At 43.4% G+C, this 15190-nt stretch overlaps 1 protein-coding gene across 1 annotated transcript; it reads right to left on the bottom strand.

Annotated features, from left to right (window-relative positions):
* Positions 1-7416: 7416 nt before the first annotated feature.
* skor1b (SKI family transcriptional corepressor 1b) lies at positions 7417-14613 on the bottom strand. Its single transcript, XM_078241006.1, has 8 exons — positions 12877-14613; positions 12201-12297; positions 11283-11390; positions 10621-10692; positions 9469-9543; positions 8929-9003; positions 8205-8270; positions 7417-7514 (listed from the first exon to the last, which is right to left on the bottom strand). Exons 1-8 carry the CDS (start codon positions 14611-14613, stop codon positions 7417-7419), a joined length of 2328 nt encoding a protein of 775 aa, XP_078097132.1.
* Between the last annotated feature and the right edge of the window lie 577 nt (positions 14614-15190).

Genomic DNA, 15190 nt, shown 5'->3' with positions numbered 1-15190 from the left:
TGGTGTGACTTACATTCGCACCCCACATTGGGGCGAATGGGATCAAAGGTTGTGGGGAGAAAGCAGGATTAGGCTATTGAGTTGGAAGATCAGCCATGGTGGTGATGAATGGAGGAGCAGGGTTTGAAGGGCTGAATGCCTCATCCTGATCCTCACTTCTATGTAAAGAGTGACTTCTGCATTCAGATAGCGCCATTCTGGCCTCAGGACATCCCGTTGCATTCTGCAGTCAGTTAGACAGGGCACCAGTGCGATCACATCTGCAATACTGTGTACAGTATTGGTCGCCTTATTTAGGGGAGGACGTAAGTGTGTTGGAAGTAGTTCAGAGAAGATTTACCAGACTAATACTTGGAATGGGAGTGTTGTCTTATAGGAAAGGTTGGACAGGCTAGGCTTGTATCCACTGGAGTTTAGAAGAGTAAGAAGCAACTTGACTGAGACATACAAGATCCTGAGGGGTATTGACAGGGTGGATGTGGAGAGGATGTTTCCTCTTGTAGGAGAATCCAGAACTAGGGGTTGCTGTTTAAAAATAAGGGGTCACCAATTTAAAACAGAGTTGAAAAGAAATGTTTTCACTTGGGGAGGCAGTGGCATAGTGGTATTGTCACTGGAATAGAAAGCCACAGACCCAGAGTAATACTCTGGGAATTCAAGTTTGAATCCCATCACGATGATGAAATTTGATTTCAATAAAAATAAATCTGGAATTAAAAGTCTACTGATGACCATGCACCCATTATCGATTGTTGTAAAAACCCATCTGGTTCACTAATGTCCTTTAGGGAAGGAAATCTGCCGTCGTTACCCAGTCTGGCCTACATGTGACTCCAGAGCTGACGAAGGGTCATCTAGACTCGAAACGTTGGCTGTATTCTCTCTCCCCACAGATGCCGTCAGACCTGCTGAGATTTTCCAGCATTTTCTGTTTTTGTTTTTGATTCCAGAACCCGTAGTATTTTGCTTTCATCGCAGCTGGATAATGTTTGACTGTTAACCAAACAGCCTCCTCGCCACCCCACTGCCCCACTGCCCCACCGCCCCACACCACCCCTCAATAACTTGTAACTGGCCAAGGGAAAAGTTCAAAGAAAATGACCAGACAAAAATATTTTTTGATGTCCAGGTTTGCACATGTAGCAGTGTCCGAGAGTTTGATCTTCAATTCCTGGAGACTCCAGACCAATCCTAGAGGGTTGGCAACCCCCATGCCTTATTATTGCCACTGCTGGTAACATTTTCACAGCTTGGTGCAGATCACTAACTGGGCCATTCATTTACAATATAGTGTTGGATGAAAATCAATATGGAGGCATGGGTACGAGTCACGTCAGGTCAGACATCTGACTCTCAAGAGCACTGAAGTCAAGTTTCCCACACTGGGTGCAGTGTAACTCCAGCCCATTGCAGAGCCAATCGGTTAAAATGGAATGTGACCATCCCAATTATTATTTTTGCTGCTTCCAATTTTCTCTCATCCTCTCACGCTTTCCCAAAGGTTTGAAACCAAGCCAAAGCTTTGGGAAAGGTGGTCAGAACGCTGTCAAAGAGGTAGGATTTAAGGGGCATCTTTAAAAAGAAGAGATATATTGAAAGGTTTAGGAAGAGGATCCAGAGATTAAGACCTAGATGGCTGAAGGTCTGTGGGCGGAAGGAAATAAGGGACATACATCATACTCCTCAAACCTCCACAAGGATATGAAATTTAAATGTTTTCATTTGGCAAACATTTATCAGTTGTTTATAAATGTACAGTGAAGGTTTGTATCACTTTTCTTTAACTCCTCATGGTGACAAAATCCTCATGATGTTTGATTTTCCTGTCTCAACAAACTTGCAACATATTATTTCATGAAGATTGTGTCCAACTTAATCCCAGAAAAGATGTCCAATGCTTTAGTTTAAATTTCCCAAATCCTTACTAATTGTATGTTGTTCATAGAGGTCACAAAGGTGAATACAAGCGGTGGAGACTAGCCAATCCATCCAGCTCACACCGACATGGAAGCCAACAACCCACCAAAACCCAACACAGCAGCAACCACCCTCCTGAGTAATTGCCTAAATTGTTGCAGTTGATTGTCCTTTCCAGGTGAGAGGGGGGAGATACAAAAGAGTCCAGAGGGGCAATTTTTTCACACAGAGGGTGGTGAGTGTCTGGAACGAGCTGCCAGAGGTAGTAGTAGAGGTGGGTACAATTTTGTCTTTTAAAAAGCATTTAGACAGTTACATGGGTAAGATGGGTATAGAGGGATATGGGCCAAATGCTGGCAATTGGGACTAGCTTAGGGATTTTTAAAAAAGGGTGGCATGGACAAGTTGGACCGTAGTGCCTGTACCCATGCTGTAAACCTCTATGACTCTAGGTACAATATTAACCCTCGTGTGTGAGATATTTCCTGCCACCAGTTATAGCTGCTGACTACATTTATTTTTGTTCCCCCCATTTATTGATTAAAATAATCTCACTACCTATGGTTCTTACTTAGTTTACACAGGCGATGCTGTAGCATTCACCTACATAACAGCAGTCGCTGTGCCTTGTGTAACTCATTGTGTGAGACACGTTAAGTGGTTACAATGTGCTAACACACTTATAAATGTAAATAATTATTTCATCATTTTCTGCTGGTTATGCCTGGTATTAAACTATGAACTCCACCAGGCTGTGTTGATTTGGTTGATATTAGTTGAGGGAGCAGTTCAGGAGCGCACAGCTGTCTTCAGTGCTCTAAGCTGATTCAGCAAAGTCATTAATCAGGGATTCAGTCCAATCACCCTGCTGGAAAGGCTGTGTATGTGGGGATGTTGTTTGAGCTCTTTTCTGGTGCTGCCCGGGGTGAAATAGCCCGAAGGCAAGGTACCAGGAGCTATAGTCATTTATGAAACTAACAACAACAGTTTCCATTTATATGGTACCCTTAACATAGCAAACCGTTCTAAAGCATTTTGCAGGCGTGTTATCAAATAAAATTTGACATCGAGCCACATAAAGAGATATCAGTGCACAAAAGCTTGGTCAGAGAAGTAAGTTTTAAGGATTGGTTTAAAGGAGGTGAGAGAGGAAGCAAGGCAGAGAGTTTAGGGAGAGAATTCCAGAGCTTAGGGCCTTGGCAGCTGAATGCATGGCTGCCCATGTTGGAGTGATTAAAACCAGTAATGAGCAATTGGCCAGAGCGTAGAGATCTCAGAGTGCTGTGGAGTGGGAGGAGATTACCGGGACGGGGATAGGTGAGGATGGGTGGAATTTGAAAATAATCTGAGAATTTAAAAATTGAGGCAATTGAGAATCCATGCAGGACAGGGAGCACAGGCTGGTGGGTGAGTAGGCCATGGTGCGGAGGACACAGGAATTTGACATCAAGGTTTTGGTGGATAGAATCATCATAGAATCATAGCATTCCAACAGTGCAGAAGGAGGCCATTCAGCCCATCGAGCCTGCACTGACAACAATGCAGTCCAGACCCTATCCCCGTAACCCCACATATTTATCCCCGATATTAAGCATGGCCAATGCACCTAACCTGGACTGTGGGAGGGAACTGGAGCACCCAGAGGAAACCCCCGCAGACACAGGGAGAATGTGCAGACTCCACACAGACAATGAACTGAGGCTGGAATTGAACCCGAGTCCCTGGCACTGTGAGGCAGCAGTGCTAACCACTGTGCCACCGCGCCGCCCATAAATAGATAGCTCTCAGCAGATGAGAAAAAAAAATTGAACACTAAAATAAAATAAAATTAACTTTCTCTAACCAAACAGATGTGGTAATTAGTTACATTTGATTATCCCTGGACCAGCAGCCAGTACTGTACCTTTGGGTCACATTGGAAGCTCAGGGTGAATACAGGCTGTTACAGAGAATATGTGACTGTAGCATAGAAATTGCATCGTGTGCAAATGCTTAACATTTCTCATTGTGAGCACCGTTGTATATCTGCTTGTTGGCAACTGTGGGATTCGAACCCATGAACCAAAGCAGCAGGGAACTGAATCCAAATAATTAGTCTTGGCCACACCACCACTAACCAGTTGATTATAAATGGGTTAACTTAAATACCAAAGCTTTTTTGTACCGAGATGTGAAGACTGAGCCAATATCCCCATAGGGGAATTTCGCAAGTTACAAGCTTTCAATGCAAATTTCCCCTGCGTTGTTTCTCTTAAGTACAGAAGGACTTGCATTTGTATAGCACCATTCACATTCCCAAGAAATGGCTCACAACCAATGGATTGGATATAAAATGCAGCCACTCAGTCAAGTTATACACAGAAAGGTTCCACTCAAGATATAGTGGCGTGCGTCCAAGGAGGACTAAGAGGGACTCGGTACTCTTTATTCCAATAGTGACATGGAATCGTTTATTTCCAATTGAACAGACAAAAGAGGCTACGTTGACTTTGGAATTCCAATGACCAAGAGAGGAAATGGTAAACACAGCCTATAATTCTCCAAAACACTGGATATTCTCAATTGGCGCAGTTATTTACTAAAGACCAATGTTGCGCCTTTGAATGTGGTGTAAGATACAGGAAAAGTGCTCAGAAGTGGTAGCGAAAGAAAGAAATGTGGAAATATTAATTAATGTTCGACTAATAACTAATGTTCATTACTTTCCATTTCAAGCTGTTGGGGGATTGAAAGGCTGTTCCCGCTTTAATGTTTCGAATCAATACAAAAATAAATAAACCCACGAACCGAGTGGATTATAAATCTGCTTTCCCAACGCCCTTGCACCTTGATATTTATTTCTGCGATGGTGAATCGGGCTGCCCAGTCCAGAAAGCCCATTTCCCCAGCCACACACACACACACCGGGGCTGAGGGCGTGGGGGAGACGTGTCTTCCCCTCTGGAATCTCTCTCTCTCCAAGAGAAACCGCTGAAGATGCCAGTTTGGCGTTACTCGCCTCCTTTGCTGATGTCCATCCTCTGAACTATTTGCTGTTAGTTTCTGAAGCATTCCCCCCCCCCCCCTCAACACCCCCCCCCCCACCCCCATTAATTGTGAATTATAAACCCGCAGTAACATTCAGCAGGGTTTAAAAAATGGGAAAGGGCAAAATATTCAGCACGTTTGTGAAACAAAGTCCAGTCTTTATAAGCTTAATTATCTTCATATTGTCCTTCCGTCATCAATCTACCCCAGACAATGATAATTTTACTTATTTATGAACGACTTATATTTGTCAGTATCCATAAAACTGCATTTATCATAATGTATATGTATTAGGTATATCCGGTGTATATATACAGCATATCACTGTATGCAGTATAGAGTGTATCAGTATATACACATACGGTATATAAGATGCATATATACAGTATATCACTGTGTATATGCATAGAGTATAGAATATGTCAGTGTATATACATAGAGTATATATGCAGTGTATACAGTATATATGCATGTATATACCTAAAGTATACACAGTATATCGCACTATAAACATACAGTATATACAGTTTTTCAGTGGATTATACACAAGTCATGTACACTGTGCACATACATAGTGTAGCGGATATACATGTAGTGTTTATACATACAATATATACAGTATATCACACAGTACATACCAGTGTATATACATGTGGTAAATACAGTATACAACAGTGCATGCACATGCAGTATATTCCGTATATCACCGTGTGATATACGTACAGAATATACAATATATCAGTGCTTATATATGCAGTATATATAGTATATCACAGTGTATATACATGCAGTATATGACTGTATATTAAGAATCAGATAATTAGTTATACACAAAAGAATGTTCCTCAACTTCCTGTGGACAAGTGAAACTTTTTCATAACCAGAGACCATCTATCGCATTAAATCACAAATGTTTTTTATTTCATGTCAGCGTTTCTCGGAGCTCAGAATCTCTCCCTCAAAACTGGAATTAGAATTGGAAATGTTGCAAATGCATTTGTGATAATTGTATGTGGAACTATTTGCACATTGGACTTCCCATCTAATCAGACTTCATTCTGCGGGGCGATTTCTCCTATTTTTCACACTTGGGTTTGAGTAAATCCGCCAGGGCAGTTATTTATTTCTTCTCAATTGCCTTTATCTGTTGGCTCCATATTAATCACATTGTTACTTAATTATTAGTCCAGCACATTTCGATATTGTGAATGTGAAGGGTTTCTTTTAAACGGGGTAGGCTGCTCTGCAATGTGTCGCAAATTGGTTCCTTTAAGCATTGCTAACGAAATTGTTAACGCCCTTAGTTTTCTGCTCGTATGACGATAAACACCTAACGGAGAAAACTTCCACGACCCCAGTGACCATATCACTCCACAGTAATGATCCCACAGTAACCCGACACAGTTTATTCTCCTCATTGTCTAACTCCCAATCAAAGCCGCGCAAAAATACCCTAGTTTTTTTTCTCTTTTGGCCAGGCTAATTTTAACTCAACACTGATCTTGTAATGTCTAACACACTAAATCTCAGTCTCCAGTGACAGCGAGAGGGAGCACAGGAAAGGGGGAGTGAATGACAACTCCATGTAGCAGTGAGTGTCGGCACCGTGAGTGGGAGAATCTATCCTGGGAGAATGTGGCATAGACTTTGCAAAATGTTACTTTGATTGATGGCTAAGATCTGAAAACTCCAAATAATCCGCGCTCATCCCCATCTTCGCCCAAAACTCGACTCGGAATCTCAACTCATTTCGCCCAAAAAGAAAATCCCAGGGTGGGGGTGGTGGGGGGGGGGGGGGGCGGTCGAGGAATGTTTGGGATGAAAAAAAAGGGGAAAAGGGAAACTCCAATCCCGAAGACGCCCAAGAACCCATTCTCTCTCAACCCAACAGCACCAGAATAAATCCAAGTCACCGAAACGGTTTAAGGCCGACTTTATTTTATGAAGAAATCACTGAACAAATGGAATACTTTACACGTTGGATTACCCCTTAAAGTGCTCTTTTAATAACATCGATAATATACAAAGGTAATTCTGTTTTTTTCCCCTTTAGATTTCGGGCTGCGAAAGGCAAATAAATAATAGATAACTAATAAATGACAACCATTAAATACTGTACGAACCAAATCACATTACATAAAGATAAATTGCACATAGCCACTTATTTCTTTTGAACAATATTTTTTTTAAATAAGTGGACATTAAACAGGTAGGTCTGTAACAATGACCCTGAGGTCAATCTCTTCATATAGAAAATCTCGTGCTTCTTAGTCCTTGAATTTATATTCACAATCTCCGTGGACTGTTACACGTGCACTGGCCTCGCCTGGCTCTCAGTGGCTTGGGTTCTCTTCCCGGCGTTGCATCTTTTTATTAAAAACTTTTTTCTCTCTCTCTCTTTCTCTCTTAAATTATTATTTACAGTACTAAGGATAAATTTAAAGCGTCGCTCGTGTAAAACGGCTGGTTTTGTCACTGCGGGAGCAGAGGAGGTTTGAAGGAACAGTTCCCGGTGCAATGTCGAGGGGTCAGCATCTTACAGGAGAAATGATGGAGGGCGTCGTGTGCTTCTGGTGCAGAGAGATGGGAATGTAACACACAGATGATTAGAAAATGGCGACCTGTATCTCTAACTCCCTTTCCATCAGCATGCGTACACTTCATCAATATCACTCCCAACTTTGTTAAACCTCCTCTTTTCTAAAAACAAATCATAGAGCATTACAGACCAGGAGGCCACTCGGCCCGCCAATGCTGGTGTTGCCTCTTTGAAAGTAAGATCCAATTGGCCTCCCTCTTTTCCCAGACTCCCACATCCTTACAGGTATTTATTCCTTCTTTGAGAGTAATTACTGAATCTGCTTCCACCGCCCTTCCAGCGCGTTCGAGATCAGGACAACTCTTTTTTTTTAATTCTCCGAATTTCCCCTAATAAACATGACTTCATTCTATCTCCCTTTTACTTTCAATTACTTTTCCACCTAAAACTGATCAGACCTTTGCCCTCCATTCAGTATTTTAACTCATTTCACCGTATTCACGTTTCCTTTAACTTATTTTTTAAATTCCCATCTGCCTCCTTATTTTACCTATTCTTCCTTTAATATCATTTATTCCTCCATTCTTTCTTGGAGCTCCTCATTCTCTCGTCCACCTGAGTCCCTTTTCCTTCAGACGAGGGATTGTGCTCTTGTCTATTGTCACCCCTCTATGTATCTATGAGGACCATGCCATTCAGAATATTGGGATGAAGTCATTACCTTTCAGCTTTTGTTGAATCGCGTAGCGTGCTTTCCTCTCTTGATCTAGTTCATTACAGAGTGTATCTGTCAAAACCAAATGAGTCCATCACTGAGAAAAGCAGCAGAGACGCTTGAACTTCAGCAAGTCTCAACAAAACAACCCCAGCCTCCCTCTGCTCCCCCTCACCCACCCCACCCCCCCCCCCCACCCCCACTACCACCCCCGCTGCCCGCCAGCCCCTCGCCAAATTTCTCTCATTCAGCAGCCTCACAAAACTCTTGATGAGTTCTAAACGGTCAGATAAAAATCACACACACACACACACAAATCAGCCACACAGCCAAAATGTTCAGTGCCCACGGAGGTGAAATGTGCTGGAAGGCAAGTTGAAAACCAGTTGAAAATTAAACCAAAGTTAAGCACTACTTCACAGGTAATTTTACGCCTCGATTTTTAATTTAGACAGCATGAAAATTGCAGTGAGAGAAAAAATTCAATCATTTATTTGTAATGATGCCTTCCAGCCGTTTGTACACAGGATCCAGAATGCGAAGGCTAATCAGTCTGCACTGAAAAGGTAAGGGCGCGTTTCGCGGCAGCACAGGAAAAGGTCAGTGCTATTTACAACTGGAATTATTGAAAAATAATTTAACTATAAATGCTCTTAAGGCGCTGGATGAAATGCTTACTGGAGAACGTTCAGATCATTCCTATAAACACCGACACGTGATTGCATTTTACCTCTAACGATTTGGAGTTGTTGAACCATTTCCTCTCTGTAGGCCAATTCCCTCTTCATTTGATCCTGAAAACTATCTGTAGGAAAGTAGGGCAGATTTCAAGTGAATATTTATTGACACACTTTTTTGTTCCATCTATTTCAAAAAAGATCCTCCTCGCCCTGTCTATTGGGTTTAATCCCAATTAATGAATATTTTTTTCTCTCTCATGTAGTTGAAACTCGCCAATTCCCCTCTCTTGCCTCACCTGCATCCTGTCCTATTTTGCTCTCTGTATAAACTTAATAGGATGACATTCTGAAAGGCGAAGGAACGGGATTAATCTGTTTGTAGCCCGAGCTGTGTTCAGATTTCTTTCCCCGTAAGGTGGTTATTAAATATATTAGTATCCAGGACCAGAAATATGTTCACAAATTAAAATCACAACAGATTGATCCGTCAACATTTGGGAGCGGTATTTGCGTCTGCTCAACTGAAGCAGTTTCCGTTCACGTGTTGTCCCGTGTTAATCCCCCCCCACAACAGCTCCGGGATGACATACCTTTTAAACTCTGAAATTCCCGTTCTAACTTCTTCCTAAGTTCCATCTGTTCCAAAAGCAGTTTTTGTAATTCTTCTGAAATATGAATACAGAGAGTTGAGGGGTCTTAACTCGCTTCCTGCTTTGTACATAAACCTGCTGTGAGGTTGGTGTCAGGAGCCATTAAAAAGGAGAGACATTTCCCAATCTGGTCGAGAAATCCAATAAGCTATATGTGTGTGTGGGTGATGTGAGGGACATGTGCTCCAACCAAATGGCTGGCAGTTTTGATTCTGAATATTAAAGTGCCACTTCAACTGAACATGCATGTTAAAACTGTCCTCTCGAATCCATTCGGCCACACTACAGGCTGCTGTTCTCATTGACCAGTTTACTCATTGAACAGCACGGTTTTCCCGCGATTGCCACATATACTGGCAATGTTATTCACTGTAAATGCCCCGCACTTTAGTTCAAACTTTGCCAACAGTTACAGTAGAGGTAACAGTCCTTAGTCCATCCAGGATACGCACAGTCCTATTAATAATGCTTTAATTAAACTTCAGCCTGCTTGAGACTCTACCAGATGCAAGCACCCACTAGCTCCAGAGGAATTTAAACTAAAGTAATGGCTGCAGCGATTTACAAAACTCAACCCGGATTTTTTACATATTAATTCACAAGAGACCGGGTTATGTCCACTACTCTTACTAATAACCGTGTATGATTCAGATTTAAAATAAAAAAACCTCTTCCTGCTTTCCGATTTGTAATTGGGAAATCAATTGGCGGCAAAAGAAAAGACACAAAAGGTTGGGAGACGAGTCAGGGGCACTCATTAATTCGAAGCTACATGATAAACAAAATACCTTGTGAAACTAATATTTGTGCAGGCACCATTAAAACTTTGAGGGTCTTAATTAATTCCCTTAAAGTTAGTCTTTAAACTTCAGCCCCAATGTTAGATGCAGAGACATTCGAATAGTTCAACAGTAAGAGGTGACAAATGATTAAAAGGGGTGACAAAATTATTCTTTTTAATCCTGATTCTCAGTTATTTACATGTTGCTGCAGCGAAGGTTAAGATATCCTTCTTCCCGAATGAAGGGTGAGGCTGGTGGAATTGTTCACAATCAAGAATATAATTTAGCGATAGGAAATCAAAATTCACACCTTTCCCCATGTTTTCAATATCTTTTTCCACTAATTGTGTTCTCGGGGTCTCCAGTCTAATCGCCTCTTCGCCTGGGATACAAACACAAAATTGAACCTTGTCAGCGTTAGGAAGCGAGGACAACTATTTGTTTTTTCAAACTTGTTTCGACATTTTCTATTCCAACCTGGTGTAGAAACATCGACATTTAAGGGGGAGGGGGATTTTTTAAAAGATCGCTGCAGAGGATGCTTGCGCACCTTAAGACGACAGGTTGAGGGGGTGGGGGGAGAATCTGAGTCAGGCAGTTCCCCTGAACAAGCAGACTTGTCTGGGAAACACTTCTGGAGAGCTCGGGAAACGAGAATCACCCAAACACAAAAAAGCAACAATATTTAAATACTCCCAAAAACAGTGGATAAAGGGCCAACATGTGGGACCTTACACTGAAGGTGTTTGCTATGTAAAACATGACTGATAAGTTCACTGCTTTTGTTCAATGTGCATTGTTTGGCCTGTTCCACAGTGGTTGTGACACGATGAATATCTCTACATTTTAACATCCAATAGCCCAAAGCAAACTTTCATCACATTGGGAATATCCAATTTGCTTTGACTCCAGACAACGTTTCCACACTGATCCCAGTCCTGAAAAAGGTGGCCCCATGCAGAAAGCGCTTACCCCTCTCAGTGTTCGCGGAGGTGTCCTGGCTGATGGTGCCCTGCTCCTGATATGATTTCCTGGACTCGGAGGCCTCCGCCGTGAGTTGATTGTCTTCCTTGTCGTGTTCTTGAAAGGTAACAGACCGATTTTCAGTGGAAGAAAGGGACCTCTGATTCTAGTTGCCAGAGTCACAGCCCAGAGAAGCGGCCTCTATAATTGCAGGGAGTTAGGAAAGAACCTTCCTCGCCCAATTTCACGCAGTGAAGAAACTGCTTTGTATTGGAGCAGAACGGATTCCTTGCCACCGATAGAATTGGCCCTTTGCCCCCATGTTATTCAATTTTTCATTAAAGATTTAAAATGTGAATAGTTGCATTAGGGTACTGGAAAAATCAATACCCATAGATCATTACAGCGCAGAGGGAGGCTATTCGGCACACCGTGTCTGTACTGGCTCTTTGACAGAGTTGTGCAATTAGTCCCGATCCCGTGCTCTCTCCCCATAACACTGCAAGTATCTATCCAATTCCCCATTGAAAGTACTGTCCAAACTGTTCCCACCACCCTTCCAGCAGACACACGCAGCTTTAACTATCAAACTCAGAGAATTTGCTCAACAAATAATTGCCTTCAAACCGACTGTGCATTGACCATACTAAATTCTCCCTCAGTGTACCCGAACAGGCGCCGGAGTGTGACAACTAGGGGATTTTCACAGTAACTTCATTGCAATGTTAATGTAAGCCTACTTGTGACACTAATAAATAACCGTACAACTTATGTTAGCATTCATTTCATCCTTGCCACTTTTCACGCGTTTATAGATAGCAATAACATGTAATTAAAGTTCAGCAAAGTTTCGTGTTTCTGTGGAGACTGGTACAGTAAGTGAAATGAAGGGGGTGGGGAGGGGGGGGGGGTGGTGGGATTGGTTACCAGCTGTGTCTGTGTTACAGATGTAAGTTGGTGCAGGAACCGCCGTGGAAGGGGTTTTCACACTGTGCAGGTGACTCTCCCGTTCATGTGTAAACACCTGCCAAACAGAGAAATAAATAATGTAAGAAGCGACAGGACAATGTCTTAAACGCCCTAATGCCCACCTGAGCCGCCAGTATAAAGGAGAAACTCGGGATCTGGGGGGTTTTTTTTGTGTGTGTGTCGCTTTTGAACGGGGGCCCTTCCTCCACAATGTCCCCGGGATTTCCAGAATCCCCGACCCCTCTGGCTGATATTAATCTCTATTCGTGTGCGTTAGTTTCAATAACTGCAATTATGGACACTTGAAAGCAAATGAAACACAGCCGAACACAAGAAGCGTTTCCAATCTCACTCACAATCCCCGCGACTGCAGCTGCAGAAACAGCTTCAGATCATTTGCGAAATAGATCTTATTTCAATCTGGCCTGCATGCTAATATTCAGGTGTGTGAGACCACGCCAAGATTATATTTCGGTTTTTGATGTTTAAAAATTCTCAGTATTCCAAATATACAGTTTTATTTAACCCCCTTTCTGCAAATTGTCTACTGTTCCCTACTAAACAAAGTGATGACAGCATCTCCAACAGGCTTTTAATAAATCCGAGAATGAATGTTTTAAACAATAAAAGTTACCTCCAGTTCTTTCTCTTCCTCAATCTGTTCTCCTGGTCTCACTTCCTCTGACTCCTGCTCTCTGTAAGGTGTTCCCATGCTGTGTTTGTTGGGGATTTCTGCTGTGGGTTCAGGATTAGCCACAGATTCTTGGGGCAACGGATTCTCTGTCTCTGGGACATTTTCTACCAGCGGTGGGGAAGGTTCGTCCTCCGGACATCTGTTGGACTCCACGTCCACCTCTGGTTCCTCGCCGTCGCTGTCCACATCGGGAGACACCGACCTGTAACTCGAACTTTCGCTCATAAAGTCGGGGGACAGGTAGCCGGGCCTTGCGCTGTTGTACACCTCTCTGTTGCCATAGAGCTTGGCGATGCTCTCCGCGTCTTTGACCACCGGCCTGAAGGCCGAGATGTAATTGAGTTTTCGGGGCGTGAGGGACATCCCTTCGATAGAGCGGCTCTCGTCCCCTGATCTGTCCTCCTCGTTGCGGGAATGAGTGCTAGAACATCTCTCGCTATCCACCAAACTGTCCTTGGGAGTGTTACTGCTCCGGTCACTCTGCTCCGACACATCGATGTCATTTTGCCTGGCACTGGGGTTCTCGGTGACCTTCGCCTGTGCCTGGGGATATGGGGGCACGGGCAAGGTACCAGCCGCCGGCCAGAACATTGGGAAGGATGGGTAGACCGTGTCTTTGCTGCCGGACCAGAACATACTGGGTAAAGCCCCCTGAGCCTTGTCCCCCACCACGTTACTGTCGTCCTTCTTCTGACAAAGTCCAAAGGTGGGGAATCCGTAGGGGTGCGGGAACATGGGAGGAGGGATCTTCTGCAGCATCCCGAAGCTCTTGCTGGGCACTGGGATGACCGGGTAACTCCTCACGTTGTTGCCCAGACTCAAACCGCGTCCATCGTCCTCGCACCTCATGGTTTTGTGGGCGATCTCGGTGCTCCTGGGGGGCATGGAGCTGGGACCCTGAGCTTTGAGGGCTGACGACCCCCCGGACCCGTGGCTGGGGAGGGTCCTCTTGCGGCTGCCTCCATTGAACATCGCCTTGACATCTTCCCAGGCGTGAGCTAAATAGTCAGACGGAGTTTTGTCAGAAAGTTTGAGGTGTCTCCGCCAGGAGTTGAAGTTTGCAGCGTCTGGTTGGGTGTACTTAGTGTCCGGGACTCTGTGAGAATGGAAGATGAATTTATTTGGAGAAAAGTACATGTTACAATAGCTGCATTTGATGCACTTGGCCCGAGAGCTGTTATACCTGGCTGGGATGAAGTTCCCGCGACAGCCCCAGGCACACTCGTGGGAGACATCGAAGGCAAAGTTCTCGGGTAGTTTGGGAGGCGTGTGCTCGCCCAAGAAAGACTTGCAGAGTCTCTCTGCCTCCCTCTTGGTGATCATGCCGCATCTTCTGGAGGAGATGGGCATCGCTCCAGCCCTGCGTAAGATCTCCAACTGAACCGGGGTGCACTGGACACAAGTGATACCGAGGGCCACCCTCCTGTTGTGGATCTCGTTGTAGCTGTAATTTTTCAGCAGGGTGTTGGAGATCTGGGCCAGACACAACCTCTCCTGACCGTCAATCACCAGGGAGACAATAGGCAGCCCGTACAGAACAGCTTCCCCGATCGTGTTGGTTTTCAGGTTACTGGAGCCGGGATGTTCTCGCTGGCTGTAAGGCTGGAGTTCTTGCTTCGAACTGGGAGAACTGGAAGCGTCATTCACAACTCCTAGCTGACTGGAAATCTTCTCCATTCCGCAGTTTCTGTGGAGAAAACAGAAATACAATGCGCCAAAAAAATTCCAGATAAAAGATGTTTTTTTGAAAAAAAAGAGGGCAGAGAATTTGGAAACGAGGGGCAAAACGCGCATCATTTGAAGAACAAAAGCTCCTTTTAACGCATTAACCGCGCAAACAATTTAGGAGCAATAATTAAAATAATTCATCATCCTCTGGAGTAATTGAGAAAAATATTTCCGATCTAAATAACGGGATTCTCATTTATTAATATTTAAGGCTGTCGCCGTATCAATATCTAATTATTTTAGGCAAAGTTCCAATCAGGAATTTTAAAAAAGAAAATGCAATTTATTCCAATTCATTTGAAGAAATCCTCTCCAAATTTAGGACGTATTAATAACAGGAAATGTTATTTTTATTGGTTGTAGGTTATGGAGGATTTTCGGCTGATTTACTCGGGCACAAGTTCCCTTTAATATTATAAACCAGCATTGTGCCTGCCTTTGAGATAATATTCAAACACTTTATTCAGTTATTAATACCAGCGGCACACGGGTTATAATATCTCATTAGATTAAAAAGACTTCACAC

This window comes from Mustelus asterias, chromosome 24, assembly GCF_964213995.1.
Source record: "Mustelus asterias chromosome 24, sMusAst1.hap1.1, whole genome shotgun sequence".
Classification (NCBI taxonomy): domain Eukaryota; kingdom Metazoa; phylum Chordata; class Chondrichthyes; order Carcharhiniformes; family Triakidae; genus Mustelus; species Mustelus asterias.
The sequence above is the reverse complement of the archived record's forward strand: the minus strand, read 5'-3'. Positions and strand labels throughout refer to the sequence as shown.

Coding starts and splice junctions, on each gene's coding strand:
- skor1b (XM_078241006.1), bottom strand. CDS start 14,613: ATGGAGAAGATTTCCAGTCAGCTAGGAGTTGTGAATGACGCTTCCAGT. Junction 9,004..9,468: donor GGAATTTCAGAGTTTAAAAG/GTATGTCATCCC, acceptor ACTTTCCTACAG/ATAGTTTTCAGGATCAAATG. Junction 8,271..8,928: donor ACAACTCCAAATCGTTAGAG/GTAAAATGCAAT, acceptor TGGTTTTGACAG/ATACACTCTGTAATGAACTA.